Source organism: Chelonoidis abingdonii, chromosome 20, assembly GCF_003597395.2.
Source record: "Chelonoidis abingdonii isolate Lonesome George chromosome 20, CheloAbing_2.0, whole genome shotgun sequence".
In the NCBI taxonomy this organism is placed as follows: Eukaryota; Metazoa; Chordata; order Testudines; family Testudinidae; genus Chelonoidis; species Chelonoidis abingdonii.
In genome coordinates, this window is record NC_133788.1 from 8,798,043 (window position 1) to 8,815,122 (window position 17,080).

General features: G+C 44.2%; 1 protein-coding gene and 1 long non-coding RNA gene across 2 annotated transcripts in view; both read right to left on the reverse strand.

Moving 5' to 3' along the window:
- Positions 1 to 1,429: 1,429 nt before the first annotated feature.
- LOC142047976 (uncharacterized) lies at positions 1,430 to 9,889 on the reverse strand. Its single transcript, XR_012657318.1, has 2 exons — positions 9,757 to 9,889; positions 1,430 to 9,411 (listed from the first exon to the last, which is right to left on the reverse strand). It is a non-coding gene; the product is annotated as an uncharacterized LOC142047976 (long non-coding RNA).
- A 1,986-nt stretch (positions 9,890 to 11,875) lies between these two features.
- CASTOR2 (cytosolic arginine sensor for mTORC1 subunit 2) overlaps positions 11,876 to 17,080 on the reverse strand; it is a 162,802-nt gene continuing 157,597 nt past the window's right edge. Inside the window, exon 9 of the mRNA XM_032786929.2 lies at positions 11,876 to 16,487. Coding sequence (XP_032642820.1) covers positions 16,422 to 16,487 — 66 coding nt within the window. The 3' untranslated portion in view covers positions 11,876 to 16,421. The remainder of the gene's footprint in view (positions 16,488 to 17,080) is intronic.

The following is a 17,080-nucleotide window of genomic DNA, read 5'->3' on the forward strand; positions in this document are numbered from 1 at the left end:
GCTTCACTGTTTATTCAGTGGGGACCAACTGCACCTGTACTCTGTAACGCCCAACTGTGCAGCACGTTGCAGTACAGAGACATGGGTGTTGTGTTGCCTGTGAATTTCAACCAGAACCTCCAGCGTCCTCAAAACTTCACCCTAGCTGAGTACAGTAAGTTGTAATGGAGGATTTCCTGGATTGCTCAGCAAGAGAGAGGATACTAAAGCACAGCACTACATGGTGCATAGCATGATTGTTTTCCTGAACAAAGGCAATTTCTCCATCTCTCAGTCTTCAAATCTCTGAAGAGATCACCCAGGCCAAGGCTGGAACAAGGCAATGCACTGCCTTCCAATGACAACAGCAAATGCAGCCAGCCGGGGTGTGGGGTTGAAGGATGGTGACGTATCCATACTGGATTTCATCCCTGGATGGAGATCTCAGCTGTGTACTTCAAAAGTTGCCTGGAGAACTATTGGCCTGTGCGCTGCTGTGATGAAAGCTAGCCTAAGGGAGTCTGCAGCACATCGAGCTGGGGTCCTAAGTCAAGGGAATGAGGCAGAAAATCAATGTAATTTGGATCTTTGGATGGTAAAGCACTGGCCTCAAGTCCCCTTACCCAGACCTCCACGCAAGCCCATCTATATGGCCCTGGGTCCTGTTGGGTGGAGACCTTCCACGGAGCCAGAGTGGCAAGCTGAGGCTCAGATTTGGGTTTGTGTGGTGTCCGTCTTCCTCGCAAAGCACAGACTCCAGTGCAGAGAGGGCAGTGATTGTGTAAGCAAACACACATCCATAGCCTGGGAGATACCTGTCAGAACAAGGGAACGTTTGCGAGCACTTATTAATATGTGCTACAGTATTAAATAACAATGCTCCAAAAGGTGCTCATGACACTTGTACAATGCAATAGTTGGAGGCAGTACTGCAATCCCCCCCCGCGTAAGAAACAGCGCCAGGCTTACAGGCTCCTCCTTTCAAAGAGTGCAGTGGGATGGATCGCTTACCTTCCATCTGAGTGAGCCCTGCATCACCAGTGCACCTGGAGGACAGCACCACTAAGCATGCCGGTATTCCTCCCTGCACACTCGGCGTCCTGATGGAGGGCTCGATTTCAGAGTTGGAACTGCCCTCCAGGTATTCAGCAGAGTCACATCTACACCCATCAGGGCCAGATTTGGCCAGTGGCCTTCCAGTGCCTGCTACCACCTGAACCCTGACCCTACAATCGGATCTACACAAACAGGCCCTCGCGACTGTTTAGAGGCCCATATAATTCACTGGCGCTTGGTGTGAGTACCGGGGTAAACAGGATGTTCAGGATCTTAGCTGCCTACTCCCCATTTGATGCAAGCAGCTGGGTACTGGAATAAGACCTAGCACAGACTTCTCTTTCCCTGGCATTTGTTGCCTTTTAGAAAAGGCTTAACAAAGGAGAGTTACATCTTATACAGACAATGCCAAGCTCTGCTTTATTTTAATCAGTTTGATCAGTACAAAAGCAGACAGCATATGTTTTGCTTATTTTTTTCCATTTTAATTAACACTTTACAAAGTACAAAATATACTGTCATTTGTTTTGAAACATTAGTTTTTTGTTTTTTTTCTTTTCCATACAGTACAATAAGTCTTGAGTTTCAGCAAAAGACCAGCAAGTAAAATAAGCATGTGCACTCTCCATGTAAAGCAAAACCATCCCATCTTCCAGCTCCACGCTTCGTACAAGAACGAGATCCTTCGCTGCTGTTGCAGTGCGACAGGGTGAAATTCACCTCTGTGCAGAGGATTGGCACAAGGGCTACCAAGCATTTCAATCTGACTGAAACCTTTCCACCTCAACCTCGCAAAGACTGATAACATGGGCGTAATTCTGCGTGCTGCAAACAGCCCCACTGTCACTCAACGTGCGTATGTGTGTCAGTCTGTGCAGGACTGACGTCTCAGGGAACACAGGTGTTGTCTCAGTCCCTTGCATAGGGGTGAACTGCCTCCTAAGTTAGCTGCTTTCTGTAGTTTTTTTTTTTTTTTAAAAAGAAAAGCTTCCATCACGTAATTTATCTCAATTAAAAAAAAAAAAAAAATGGTTCCAATTAAGTAACGGCTTTGTAAATTCCTGTATCTGCATGACACTAGCAAAGACAGAACACTATGGAAATAAACAAAGCCGTGTTACCAAATGTTTCTTTTCACACCCCACTGTAAGATAACAGCAACAATTTTGCTTTCAGCACCAGGAGCATTTGCCAGAAATTCAGATGCCATTTGGGGCCTGAACTTATCATACTTATGATTAAGTTACAGAGGAAAGATCAACTCAAATGCCATGTGTTCAAGGAGTCTCTGGGATAACATCACTGAAATATCCAGTTTTCCAACTGCGTTGAATGAAGCACAAGGTGGGAAGGGTGATCGGCTGGAGGTCCTAGGATCGGCAAGGCTTAGGACCAAGCACGGTTCTGATCTGGTTATTTGCCAAAAAACCTGAGCCATACAACAGCCTCCTGACTATGAGCTGCTTCAGTCTGCTTACCAGTACTTCAGACCAGGGTTGGATTTTTTAATTCAAGAAAAAAAGTAATCGGTGCCCTGTTCAAGCAAGTCAAAACATGAATAAAATGGCCATTAGCAGCAAAGGGCCCTAGGGAAAGAGCCAGATTCTGATGTGAGTTACAGTAGGGTAAATCTGGAGTAACTCTGCTAACTGCAACAGAGTTTACACTGGCATAAATCTCTGGCTGCAAGGGGGTTCTCTCAAGTTCCACACTAGAGTCTGTCCCAAAATGCTCAGCTAAGAATTGGCCTGGTCAGTCCATTAAAATACCCATCTGAATGAAAGTTCTCAAGTGCAGTCTAGGGTCAAGCCGTTTGAAGCACATTGGCCCTGATGCCAATCAAGCTGTTGGGAAAGTCCGACACATAGCCCACTTCACAAAGCCTCACTCTCAGGTTTCTTTGCCTCAGACCCAGAAACAGGATTTCAGGGTTCCCACAGTTCAAAATTCTATCCACCTAGCCTGGGCCCACCGAAGAGCTCGGGCCTGGCCCTCTATTCCTACTGGAGCCATCCAGGTTAATTACTCGTGTGAATAAGGGTTTACAGCATCCGGCATTGAGAGCTGGTGCGTTAAATACATGACCTTCAAGGGTGGTGTTAGAGAACACTGGAGAGGTATGGCCCATTTGCTAAACGGGAGCATGTCATTACAGTCTGACACTGTCATTGTGGGCTCGAGGGCCTAGTTTTGTTTCACCTCCTAAAAAATAACGGAGAAAGGAGTTTGCCTTGGAAGGAAATGCTGCCGAATTAGAGCCAGCACCAGCAAACTATCAGCCTCTAAGACTACCCCTTCACAGACTCTGAACCTAAGGCCAGCACAGTATCCTGCATGTCATGAAACAAGTCCCCAGTCCTTCCTCAGCGCCTCTAATGACCGCAGTGAATTCCAGTTACTACAGGTAACGCACAGGGGATTATGAATGAAGAGAGAGAGACAATGGGACAGAGGGCTGGGTCCTGGTCCCACTGAAGTCAATGGGAATGTTGATACCGACTTCAAAAGTGGAGGAGAGGCAGTCAGTATTCTGCTCTTGCACTGCAGCCTAAGGCCACAGATCCTGTAACTGATAGCAGCAGTCACCTACCCACCATCAACTGCAGGATTAAGACCTATGTTCTTATTAATAGCAGCAGCAGGTAGTCCCACGCCCTAGAGGAAATCTGCTGACGTCCGAGGATTGCTTTTGTGCTGGGAAATATTTTCAGAATTGCACTCAGAAGAGGCCATCAAAAAAACTGGGAAAATGGACATTCTTACCTCCCCCAGAGAAGTTTTAAAAAACAACCCTCACCTCAAAACCAACAAATGTCTTCTCCCTCCTCCCCCCACACTACAGTATACTTCACTAAGTCAGAGGAAGATGGGAATAGCAAAGGGGTCTCATTTTCGTTGATACAAAGGCCCCTTTTTTCATTGCTCTGGCAGGACTAAGAGGCTTTGAAGTGGGCGTGAATGTCGTCTGCACTCACTTGAATTTCCCTTGACACTGCCAGAATGGCGTAAAGTGACTTTGGGGTAAATGAGAATCCGGCCCTTGGAGCGTTGCAGTTCTGTCAGCCCAGTCCTGCTCAGTCAGAACATTCTCTAGTCACCAAAACCTGCCGGTTTGAGAATGAGTGACCGCGGAGGGATGCAGTGGTGATGATGATATTGAGGGAGGGGAAGTTATTTTTTTTTAAATGAAATACACAACAGAAGTAAAGCTTAGGTCTTCACCTCAAAGCAGACATTACCTGTTCCTAACATACAAAGGAAAAACTGGAAGCTTCTCTTTAGGGGCAGCTCTAGGTATTTTGCCACCCCATGCACAGCAGGCAGGCTGCCTTCAGCGGCTTGCCTGTGGGAGGACCCCGGTCCCGCAGATTTGGCGGCACGCCTGCAGGAGGTCCGCCAAAGCCGTGTGACCAGCGGACCCTCCGCAGGCACACTGCCAAAGGCAACCTGCCTGCCGCCCTCACAGCGACCAGCAGAATACCCCCATGGCTTGCTGCCCCAGGCATGCGCTTGGCGTGCTGGTGCCTGGAGCCGCCCCTACTTCTCTTGCAGAACTGTCTTTTTTTTTTTTGCAAACTTAGCCTACAAGCAAAAATCTGCCAACGAAATGTTCTTGAATATTGACTGACTGGATTTCACCTCAGCCTATGTGAAATGACACCACACACACACAAAAACACAAAAGGAAAACATGGCGAACAGCTGACAGAAAGGAGACATTCAAAATTCAATTATTTCTTCAAGACAAGACTAGCTAAATAGACAATCTCTGCATAGTGCTGCAGGTTAACGCAGTAACTGTGTAGAACAGGCCTGGCACACCCGTGTATGCTCAAGACCATGTGTTATGCTTAAGGATCTCTCTCTTCTAACACACATCTTAGTCTTACCAAGGGTACAGCTCTCTGCTTTTCAAGAGGTATACTGGGAGGCCAGCTTTTTACATAAAGATTTTTGCTTTAGCAGTATTGCAAACCTAAAGCATTCAAAAATCACGAATCTGGACTCAAAATAAAAAAAGCAGGATTTTTTTTAAAATGATAAATTTGGGGTTCTTTTTCTTTGCCTTCTGGTTTCAGAGCTTTTGGGGTGGACTCAGGTCACCTTTACAAGCTTTTCTGCTCAACCAAGACTGGTAAAAACTTATTTAAAAAAAAAAAGAAAGCTGAGATTTTCATGTATTCACATGAATCCAGCAGCTAGGGCTTTAAGAACCCACCCAGTATCAAGAGAGCTTGGCAATACTGTTTTAGATATTGCAGGTTGAAATATATCAGCTCTTAAACAGAGGGATCTTGTGGCTACTGCAAAAGGCAACTGTCTGGTCACCAAATCTTGCATTTAATTCTATGTTTTGAGTGTCAGCATTGTATAGCCCAAGGTGGCAGATAATTGATGCCCCAGCTTTGCCTACACAAGGGCTATACTGACAATTTGCCAAGCCAATCAGCCTAATCTGCCTAAAAATGAGAAGACAACATCTGACCCTAATCCTTAACAGAGTCTCTGCAGCCTATGGAGATGATCAGACCCAGCTTGGTCTATGACCTTCTGCTTTGGGATTAAAACCAGAATCCCTGTATTTTAGGAAGCATGGTCTCCACAAGTTGCTCCTCTTTGGCTCCCCTGTACTGCATCACGGGAAATGAAAAAACTGAAGATACCAGGCCACATTCCAGTGTAATTACACCAACTTCAGCCTTGTGACAGCTGACTTCCAACACGTGCACCCCGCCAAGTATATAGGCCAGGGGAACCCACTGAGAGAGCCCCCTCAACCGTTCACAGCTGGGATGAATTTCCACACCATGGTTTTGGCAGTTTAACATATTCCAGCTAGCCTGGCCCAGCACTGACATGGCTGCAACAACAGGCTGAGAAGCACAGAGCAGAAACAAAGCTACAAGTCCACTGTCAAACCAGTGCCTGAATTAAGAGTTTTCTAGCAGTTAAATGCCCCTAAAAGCTTGGGCCAAGAGAGGGGAAATAGCCTCTCTCACGTTCAAGCTCATGTGAAAATAACGTGTATGAGGTTTAGAGACTGGGTTCATTTTAAAGGAGATACATATTCACATGTGATGCACTCAATTCCAAGCCCGCCGCCCATTTCCCTGCAATCCAGCATCCACTCTTAAGCATGTGCGTAGTTTTAAGCATGCAAATAGGCTAACATACATGCTTTGCTTAAAAAACACTGGTGTTCAGAACAGTTCTCTCTCTATAAAAATCAGACTGGGGGAAATGGTGGAGGTGTTTCTCTTTTTAGCACAGTGGCATCCCCCTTGAAGCCTAAGAGAACTAGGAACTTGGTATTAGTTCATTTTCAGATTAGAAAATAACTGTTAAGAATTATTATTATTAAGCAGCTATTATTGTAAATGATGAAGGCTGGTATCAAACCCACGATATCCCACTGGAACGCTGAAAAAATGCTACCGCATAAACATTGCCTTTCACTGATCAATAAAATGCAGCAACTGGAAACAAAAATACGAATGAAGCCATTTTTGTGATATTGCACTAGTGGCATACGATGGGGGTTTTGAGTAGCCAGTGAAAGAAGATGGGTGAGTTCTAGCTAGAAATGCTTATGCACAACCATGGCTATGCCCCGGTCCTGAGCATTTGCAACCATTCATACTCCTTCAGCAGATATTATCGCAACTGTCATGTCTGAGGTATTTCTATGTAAGCAGTGGCAGCCTGCTTGCAGCTGTACAAAACTCAGCCATAGCTTCATTTTACCCTCAGAGCTCAGGGCAGATAAAAAACGTATCAAGTGGACCAAAGACAAACTCAGACCAAAACCAGAGAGACAGAACAAAACCAACCTGCTACAGCCACTGGAGCCCATGTGAAAACTGGCCTCTTATACAGTACAAACTGAGGGTGACCTTTGCCCCTTTGTCCAGGGCCAGTCCATCTCCTGTGTGTCACTTAAAGTGGATCAGAAGTGCTACGTAGCCTTGAGATGACCCTGTGCATGGGGTGAATGGCATCTCAGGGTGGGGGGGGCGAGATGAGCCAGTTTCACTGCATCTTGGCTTGAGCCTTTGCTATGAGATGTATGGCCATGCCTGGCCAATGTAACCTCTACAGAGTCTATGGGCTTTGGTTCTGATACTTGTTAAAGTAAGAGTTATTTTTTCATGTACAAAGAGAAGAGCAAAAGAATGCTCCCTTCCTCCTGCCTCTGCTAAGTGTTTTCTGCCTCCTCCCGTACAATTCTCTCCTGTTGCTGGCAAAGCCACTGCTGCCTCCTTTTGGCCCCAACCCTCTCGTCAGCTCCCAACTCTCCTCCCTGTGGTTTCAGATCAGTTCTCCAGTCACTATCGGCAAGCAGCAACTCAGTTCTAGCTTAGTGAGCCATCATACTCAATGGCAAAATTCCCGTGGACTTCAGTGGCATGGGAACAGAGCCCATCATCAACTTTCTGGATACAGGGAAATGGCCAGTTCTACTGGCATACAGTCTAGTGGGGCCGATTTAAGGCTATTAGCATACATACTGCACACATGTTTATTGGTTTAAACTAAGATGTGCCAAGCTAAGATTAGATTCGGGGGTAGGGGGGAAGATGCATGGGAAAGAGTAAAGCAGAGATCATTTAAAAATACTAGATTTTTAGTTTAGCACCAGTCCACAGCAATAAAGGATTGAAAGAATCTACGACACATATGCATGTGCATATAGGTTTACATGCTGGCTGAGAAGTGCAAAGCTGTCTAAGGGATCTGTATGCTCAATTTCTATTAATATAATGTGTCTGTATAATGGACACATTATAGAGGTATATATGCATGGAGAGATGGAAAGTGGGCATCCATAAATCTCAGCCAGTACATATGCGTGTGTGCACGCACGCGCACACACACACACACACAATTGAATTTGGCACAAGAAGTACTAGATTTTACTATCTGGTGGGTAATAAAAGTTCAATCCATTCCAACATTTATAGACCACACTATAACAGCTAAGTGAGATGCCTTAAGCTGCTTACCGTTAAGAATAAAAAAAAAAATAGCTCCACCAGAAAATGGCTTCTTTTCCATCAATGAATTCTTCTAGGAGACATTTTTGCTTGTGAGCCAGCTGCTGAAGTTTGGACTCGGCTGGTCTATGATTTCCCCCGCAATCACTCCAGCGGCTAGCAGGGCAACCTCCCCCACATTTTCCATCATTCCCATAACACTGTTAAGCTGTTGAATGAGGCGCTCTTGAAACCACGGCCTACAGGGCATGAGATGTTACTTGCCACATCTCTGCCTTCTTCAATCTGTTTTTAAGGTTCTGCTTTTCAGGAAGACACAACGCACAGGCAGGAGGGATGGGGTTGTCCCTCAAAAAAAAAGCCACCCCATTTGATAAAGAGAGTGGGGGCAACCAGACAGAAAACAAATCAATCTGAGGGAGCTCTCTCTCCTCCCCCTCAAGTCCCATGACCTAAACTAGTGTGCCAACCCCCTACTCTACTTTGGTCAGAAGACTACTGAGGTAATGCTATTAACTGAGGCCCTGATCCTGCAATAAGCTCTGCATAGGCACTGGAGTTTGTGACCCAGATCTTACCTCAGAGATGCTCTGAGGCTTTTCCGGGGAAAGAGTTTGCAGCATTGGAACGATTTACTGAATATTTCCACTTTCGGGTGGGCTAATTCTCTCCTCTCAAGGCTGGCTCTGAGAGACAAAACAACCTGATTCTGACTGGGGTCTCCACTGGGCTGGAGAGGGGAAAAAGTTGTCTTAAAAAAATGCAATTCAGCTTCGATTCGTGACTAAACCAAAGACATATTTGTTCTTTTTGCAAGATTAATAAAACCAAAATTATTTCTTTTGCATTGTTCAGTTTTGCATCTCACCTCATCTCTCCTTGCTGCAAACTCTGAAACACCCTCACTCGCAACAGGGACCAATCTGCCATGTTTGCTCCTCAACAATGCCTCACATCCTGATGCCAAGAGCCCTCACCTGCCCTGCATAGACAGAAGCAAAACCCTGATGCCCAGATCCGTCACCTGCTTTGTAGAGTCAGAAACAAATCCTTGACACCATTTATCACCCACAAGAGGTCCCCTCTACACACACACTGCCTGACCTAAAACCATCCAATACATGCTTTCGTTCTGGTTATTGATTCAAGGGCCAAATTCTGATCTCACCTGCAGTGGGTTTACACTGGCAGCTGCATTCACTTCTGATTTATCTTGGGGAGAGTGTGGGGCCAGGACCTGCGTGTGGAACTACTGCCATTGACGTGAAGATTCCAAAAAAACTAGGAAGATCCCAGGTCAGGCCCCGAACCTGGCGCAAGTTGCCAGGTCTACACTGAAGTCAATGGTGCTCTATCAATTAACACCAGATGTCATCTACATCTGCAGGAGCAAAAAATGCCCATGTATAATGGAAGATTTAAGAAGACAAAAATGGTACATTTTTCAGGTCCAGATGCTGATCACTCACACTGATTAGCGCTTTACTCCACAAATAGTTTCCTTGGCTTCAATGGGACTACTCAATTATTAATATGATTTGTGGAGTAACGATAACGTGATTGTTTTACGGTATCAGAATCTGACCCCAGGTTTGTGGTGACTCTCCAAGTTACTATCTAGCAAAAGCATGCTGCAGAGACAGCATGCTTAGGGTGCCCTACTTGACACCCTTATGTTCCTTGAAGAGCCAAGGAAATAAAATCTAAGATTCTAGATAAACTGAACCTGATTAATGACTCCAGGATGGTTTCACTGGCTCCAGGGATCCTCACTTCCAGTAACACTTCTCTTCTGCAACGTGCCTTGAAGAGCCCAGTGTGTTTTGTATGGCAGATCCTAAAGAGTAAATTGCTGTTAGACTTCACCTGCATCCCATCGGCAGGGTCTGACATCAGCACGTTCTTTGTTAGGGAGAAGGCCCAGTTCATCTCTGTTCAACAACATTCTCTGGCTGCCCCTGGGAATAGTCAGACTAAACTAGGAGGGAAAATAAAATTAGATACATTGGAAATAGCTGCCTGAGAATCACTCTCTTGAAACCACATTTCCATTAAGATGATCCTAATTCTAACAAGGCCCACCACAGATTCCAAAACCTCAAAGTCCCATACAAAACAGGAGACTTGAACTAAACCTCCCCACAGGAAGGAAAAGAGGAGATAATCCCATAACAATCTTGAGTTAGACACCAACAATTATTCAAAAGTTAGACACCAGAATTATTCAAAAGCCAAACCTGTTTCTTAAAGGATGCAAAAAGAGACATCCAAACCTCCAAAAGGACATCCAATTATGCACTTATGGGGCAGACAAATGTTCTGCTTATAGAAGCAAGGAAATAAAACTGGTTGATGTTTTTGGTTAAGTACCTTTCCCATCTGGGTTCTTACAAACACCACTCCAGGGAGTCAGGAGATTCTGATGATGAGAGCAAGAACAACACACTTTCAAATACCACATCAAGATTTTTCGTTCTTATTTTTAAAAAACCCTCGTCCTACTTCAACCTGTTATAAAATTATGCATTGATTTAAACCTTCAATCAGGGCAATGAACACTAAGGTTCTAATAAACGGCAACACTGTATGAGCAGCAACTTGTTATGCCATTAAGTCAGCAGCAGCCAGATCTCCCCCAAACTGCCTATTTCTAAGAAGCTAAACCCTTTATGATAAAATCCAGTTAGAAAACCCCAAGCACCAGCAAAGAAACACATGTGCACTAGCACAGAGTGCTGTGAGAATTGCACACTGAACTGTGCTCCTCCTACAGGCTGAAATTAGAAAGCTGCTCGGTTACTTTTAAACAAAAATTGTTTATGAACTCAAAAAGATAAAATAAAATAAAATAAAAGACCCCAGTCCTGCATTTCTTCACACAACTGGGTGGATGCCCTGTTCTACACCACATGGACTCGGGGGTTTGAACAGACACTTTGAAACACAACTTTCACTTTTTACTTGTGAAAGTAATTCAATGCAGCAATTAAAACAAACCACACAATCTTTTCTAGAAATCCTTCCACCCAAGGCAGCAAACTGAAAAGGAAAGAAGTGTTTTTGTAACTGACAAAACCAAGATCAGCCTGCAGATACTTTACCCTGGATATTTTTAAAGGTCTCTGCCTACTGGTGACAAGTGAAAAAAGCCACTGCGTCATTAGCTGCTTCTCTTTTTCTAAAAATGTTTGAGAAATTCAGACAGCATATCTAAATATTCATATTGCCTATATACTTGAATTAAAAATATATGGTGAATGTATGTGTGTATATAGTAATTATTACACATACACATGCTAAGTGCGTATCTAGAATATACACTTGCACACAGTATATTAACCTATATTGCTCAAGTATATATGCTATGTATAGTATATATCCATAAAAACAGAAAACACAGGTGTTTATACATGTGTACAATAGATACATACTAGTATTTCTCTGTAAACATGCTACATTTATATGACTGTACACACATGCGCTCGGACACCTGCACAGCGAAAAAGAATCTGCAGCTGAAATCCAATAGAAAAATGACAAAAATTAGTCATTGCTACATAGAAATATAAATCTCTGATGTGTGTAACTAAGAAAAAAAGGCCTCCGAGAACTAAGGAAGGAGACAGAGAACTGCTTCTCCCCTGCCCCCTTTTAGAAACAGATGCGCATAAACATTTTGATGGTGGTTGAATTTTGTGCAACAGAACCAGCGTGGGAGCAGGAGAGGAGGAAATGAAGAGGATTCCATGTAGTTAATGTTAGCTTCAAAAACCCAACAGGATTAGCAACCACAGCTGAATAAAACTCCACAGCAGAAGGGTCAGAGAGAGCCTCAGGCAGTTAAGTTCAGACCTGGCGGGTAAAAGGCAGAGCCATGGTTTTATTTATGCAGAACACCGGAAGGAATACAGAATCACTCTTACACGCTTTTCTCCCACTCTTCCCTCATATATGTAATGTTAAAGGAATAGTGCAATTCCACCGATTCTTACAGACACACCACTGTTACAAGGCTTTTTTTAAAAAAACCCAACCCTTAAAAATATATATATTTTTTGCACAAAATCAGGTGCTAAAGACTACAGGGGCAGCAACAGGGCCAAATGGATGTGGCAATCCAGATCACACCCAGGAAAGGATTCTTTTCCTTACCCCACTGCTGCGATTCCACTCATCCTGAGCATGGTCAGAGTGTGTTGAATTTCCTTGCTCGGCCCCTTGCATAAGCGTTCTGCAATGCTGGAGGAAAAAGCGTTCTGCAGCAGGGCTCCAAAGCGCACAGCACTGGAGTATGCGGTGTAGCTTGGGGTCAGGACTGAGAGGAAGGTACATCCACTTGGATTTCCTCAGGTGCTAGAAGAAAGGGTTTTCTGAAGGGCTTGGGTTTTTTTTAAACAAAACTCTGATATGTTGGTTCAGGGAATTCCCCTCTTGTTCCGCCACCACCCTGCAAGCGTAGCCTGCAGAGTTAATAGCTGCTGTAACATACAAGCAATGCACAGCCCTTGTACCAGCTAGAGATGGGCCAGAGCAGGATCCCAATCTGAACTTTCCCCAAATTTGGGTCTGAAGTCCTGGGTCAAGCCCATTAGGGAGATATGCTGAAGCCATGAAGATCTCATTCACATCTTGAACTAGTTCTAGGGTGTTCTAGGCGCCATCCTGGCACCAAACCTGGTTGTTTTACTAGTTTCTTAGGGTACGTCTATGCTGGTGCTGGAGGTGTGTCCAGCTTGGCTAAACACACCCACTTTAGCGCTGGTCAAGCTAGCATGCTACAAAGAGCAGTGAAACTGCAGAAGCAGTGGACAGGCTAGCTGCCTTCAGTAAGATCCTGGCTGAAATCCTAGATACTTACTCTGGTGGCAAGCCCATCCTGCCACTTGCACCACCTTGGCTACATGGCTAATTTTAGCATATTAACTTGATCAGAGTTAGCACAGGTCTGATTCCCAAGCTGTAAATTACAGCTTAGTTCTCATCATCAGGGTGCAACTTGCCTATTGCACTGGCTCTTCAAAGGCTCCTTAGCTATCACGTCAAATTATCCAGACAGTTGTCCAAAACAATCGAGGTTTCCTGGGATTACAAAGACAAAAAGAGAGGGGAAAAAAACAGCTAATCCTATGGCAATTTTAGAGATACTTCACTCAATATCATACCACACCACGTCATTTTTCCAGGCTAACATTTTTATACCGCATATCGACCTGCCTTGTGAAGACTGTTTTAAAGCACATCAGAGACATCCGTAAACATCATAAACTTAAGGGCCTCGGAAAAAAAATAGTGTCATCTAGAATAGCCTGAGTGTACAGTGTAAACAACAATTATAACAAGGTCATTATTTTTCTCTTTGTGTTAAGGCTCAGTAAACTTGCTGCTCATTTCAAGTAATCCCTTCATATAAACATCTTTGTCCTTAGGAAGCAGCAATATCACACGGAGAGGGTAACAAATATAATTGCTCTCCAGTGTGTAAACTAATTAATAATCGTTTTCCACTAGCTAATACCCTTGATGAGCAACATTTTCTAGCCCCACAACACTGCAAAAAATTCAGCAGCTCTACTGCTCAAAAACCTTCGATGACAAGTAGTACATGGCAGTTTGAATCTCATTCAAGCAGTCTGTGCATCGCTAAATAAAACCATAGTCCCACAAAGGGAAAACCCTACAGCATCTGTACTGTGAAAAGCAACTAAACAAACCCCCATAACCTTCCAACAGCTCAGTCAGGCTTCAGTTGGGACTTGTGGTTTGACATAAGGGCTCTTTAGGCATAGAACAATTTTGTATACCAATTTTAATCCTTCAGTAGGTGGGATATTTAAAACAAAAAAAAAATATCACACTACACAACTTGAGAACATGTCTGTGTATATGCTGCAAAAGAGCAGGAGGAAAGCAGCTTTTTGAGCAAATATCCAGAGACACAGGGTGTCATAACAGTAATTAGCATTAACCTCCAAAGTCGAGAGTTACTATAGTTCTCCATGGGGCGGTTGAAAACTGCCTAAAGGGAAATCAAAATGTTCTTTTTAGGCCCTACTTCAGTGAAGCGCTTAAGTACATGCTTAACCGTGAACATGTGCTTAAGTCAATGGAACGTAAGCAGGCGTTTAAAGTGAAGCGCTTAACAAAATAGGGATGGTGGACTGAATTAGGGTCTAAAAAGGAAAGATATCCATGTTATTGCCTAAAGATGCTTTAGTTCCATTAACTGTTCAACAGATTGATTAAAAAATCCCCAAGGGTCCTCCATTAACTTTGTGGGCCCTGCAACATCAGGGCTAGAGTGAGCTTTCTGATAAACCGAACATCAAGCTCTTAATACCTAGTCCTCCCCAAACTTTGTGTAATCTGAATGACACCGTAAGCAGCATGTGTGTATCTATGTCTGTACCATAAACATACACACATGTATATATAATAAAAACTCTCTCATATGTACTGGTAGGGAACAGATGCCTGGAGAAAATCTGCAAGATGCAGGTCTGAGTAGGTGGTTCTCTCTCAAGTTACATTGGGATTGTAAATCCTCACTAAAGCTACAGAATTCACAATTTCTTAATTAAAAAAAAGAAGTCTGGGGGAGAGGTAAAACAGGTTAAAAGATACAAGGGAAATTCAGTTTCCCACCTATAAAACAAGATCTCTGAATGTGGCCTTCCTCCTCACAGATCTTGAGTCTCACCAGAGAGTGGGTTGTTGCGGACATACGGCATTTCAGGTGCATTCATTGCAGACTCCTGTGCAATGCTTGCCCTCCCTGCTCTGCACTCACCATTGGCTTTACCTCCGTCCTGACCGTGGGTCAGTTCTGAAGTGGGCTGAAGAAGATGCATGGCACCAGGTAAAATGTTGGGCTACTGAGTTTCATTCCCACTGGCTCATCACTTCTTTTGCAAGGGGCTGTCAAAATGTAAGCAGCTCCCGGAGGGATTGCAGGCGGTAGGGCTCTTCTATTAAAGACCAACATCACTTTCCTCCAAAAAAGCTGGTAATACTGGGATAAGGAACCAGGTCAATGTTTCAGCACATTTCTGTAGAACTTGGTGCCTTTTCTAAATACAAAGTACTAAGGGCCTGCTTCAAAGCCACTAAGTCAATGCAAAAACTCCCACTGGGTTGGAACCTAGCTTTGCAGCCACACCAAACCAAGCCAGAATCATGTTTCATCAAAGAAATTAGGTAGCAGGTGAAATAACTAGAACCCCAAGGGCCTGGGTATCAACACTCCCTGGTTAGGACAAAAGCACCGAGGTCTTGGCTAACTGTTTTGCTGGATGACAACACATTCACCAAGAGCCTTGGCTGCAGAAGGCCGTGAGTGGGTGTAGAAAGACAACAGCGCCCTGAGCTATACTGATAAAACCAGTGCTGCCTCCATAAGCTCAGGACTTTCCGTTGCTTCCTTACCCTTTTCAATAGAGACATGTCGGAAAGCATCAGGGAGCGAGAGTGGCTCAGTAGGAATGGAAGGGAGTGGATTTGAGCGAGGCTGGTCGAGCAAGCGGGCCTCATGACAACCATCCTCAATCCCTACATGTTAAAGAGTCTAGGGATCGGGGAAAAGGGAAGGGATGGCATGAGATAACGGACATCAGAGAATGGCAAACTTTCTTGGGCTTGGAAGGATGCCTGGACACAACATTGTAGCAAGAGGGTGTTAGGGGACTGTGGAAAATGGAGCTAATATACATAACTCCAATGACTCACACAGGCCCCTGAAGTACATATCAGCAGAAGATAGCTCTTAGTAAAGAACCATGCTGCAATGTTCTCTGTGCAGCCAATTCTGAATTGCAGAAGAAAAAAATAGTTTATTTCCCACCCTCTCACAACATTGAATTGTGAAGGAAAACAGTATCCAATCTGAACATAGCTCATAAGGGACTGTTACCATTTTTATATAGTCTGATGCTAGTAGAAAGAGCAATACAGTTCAACATTTTGTTTTCCTTTTAATTCCACATTTCTTTCCTTTATGCTTTTCATGCTCTCTGCTAAAAAAAACCAGCTCTCCCCCCTCAGGTGTTGCTTTGAAGCTCTCCCTAAAGCTGCTGTATATGCAACCTGTCTATACCTCTGCATTTCAGTGAGAGGCTGCATCTCTACCTGCAATTCCTTTCACACCAAAAAAGCAAGAAAGCATTTTGCTTTGGAGTCTAATGTCAAGAAACCATCATAACTCCCCACCCTCCCACTTTTAAGAAAGAAAGAAAAAAGAAAGAAAGAAAAAAAAAAGCTTGTTGGAGCTACTTCTGCTCATCAGTTCACAGTCTCTTTTCATGGCACCTCAATTTTTCTCTTTGGAGTCAGATTTTTCAAGAAATACGGTGAGAAAAGGAATAATAAAAAAGCATCTGCAACCAGGTCAGAAGATGTCTAATGCTTTTCAGCTTGACTGACTTGGAGTGCGTTGATTACGCCATTTATATTTTCTTCGGGTACCTGTGGAAAACCAAAGAGAGGAAATGTTTCCAGTAAAAGCCACTGAAGGGCGACTGCGGAGAGAGAGGCTAGTTAAAGGAGGCAGCACACAAAGCTAATGTGAACCACGGGGAACATCATATTTACTTTGGGCAGGATACTTGAGCTCCACAGTTAATACAAAACAGATATTTCCATCTTACATTCTTAGTCTGGTTTTTAGTGGTCTTAGTAACAAGCTGCTTTGTCCTACGTGTTACAGCCTGATAGCTGGCTCTCAACACTACCCACAAATGACTAGGCAGTAGATAGTGAGGTTGCACACTGTACTGGGGCTGAGGAAGTCCCAGGAAAAGAAGGAACTCGGTTTTTCTTAGGTTCCAGGTTGGATGCCCCCATATCCCCATCCCGAGTCTTTCCCAGCAGTGACAGAGTCAACTGGCAAGGAGCAGAGCACGTTGGCTGCTCTGTTTTTTTAAAAGCACTTCCTCTGGGCAATCAGCAGTGACTCCATTGGCAGCTGCACACAACTCTCCTTCTCACCACATGCTTCTTGGCACTGCCAGATGGAGGAGCAGATGCTGATAGCACCAGCCAGCGCAGAGGAATGAGGG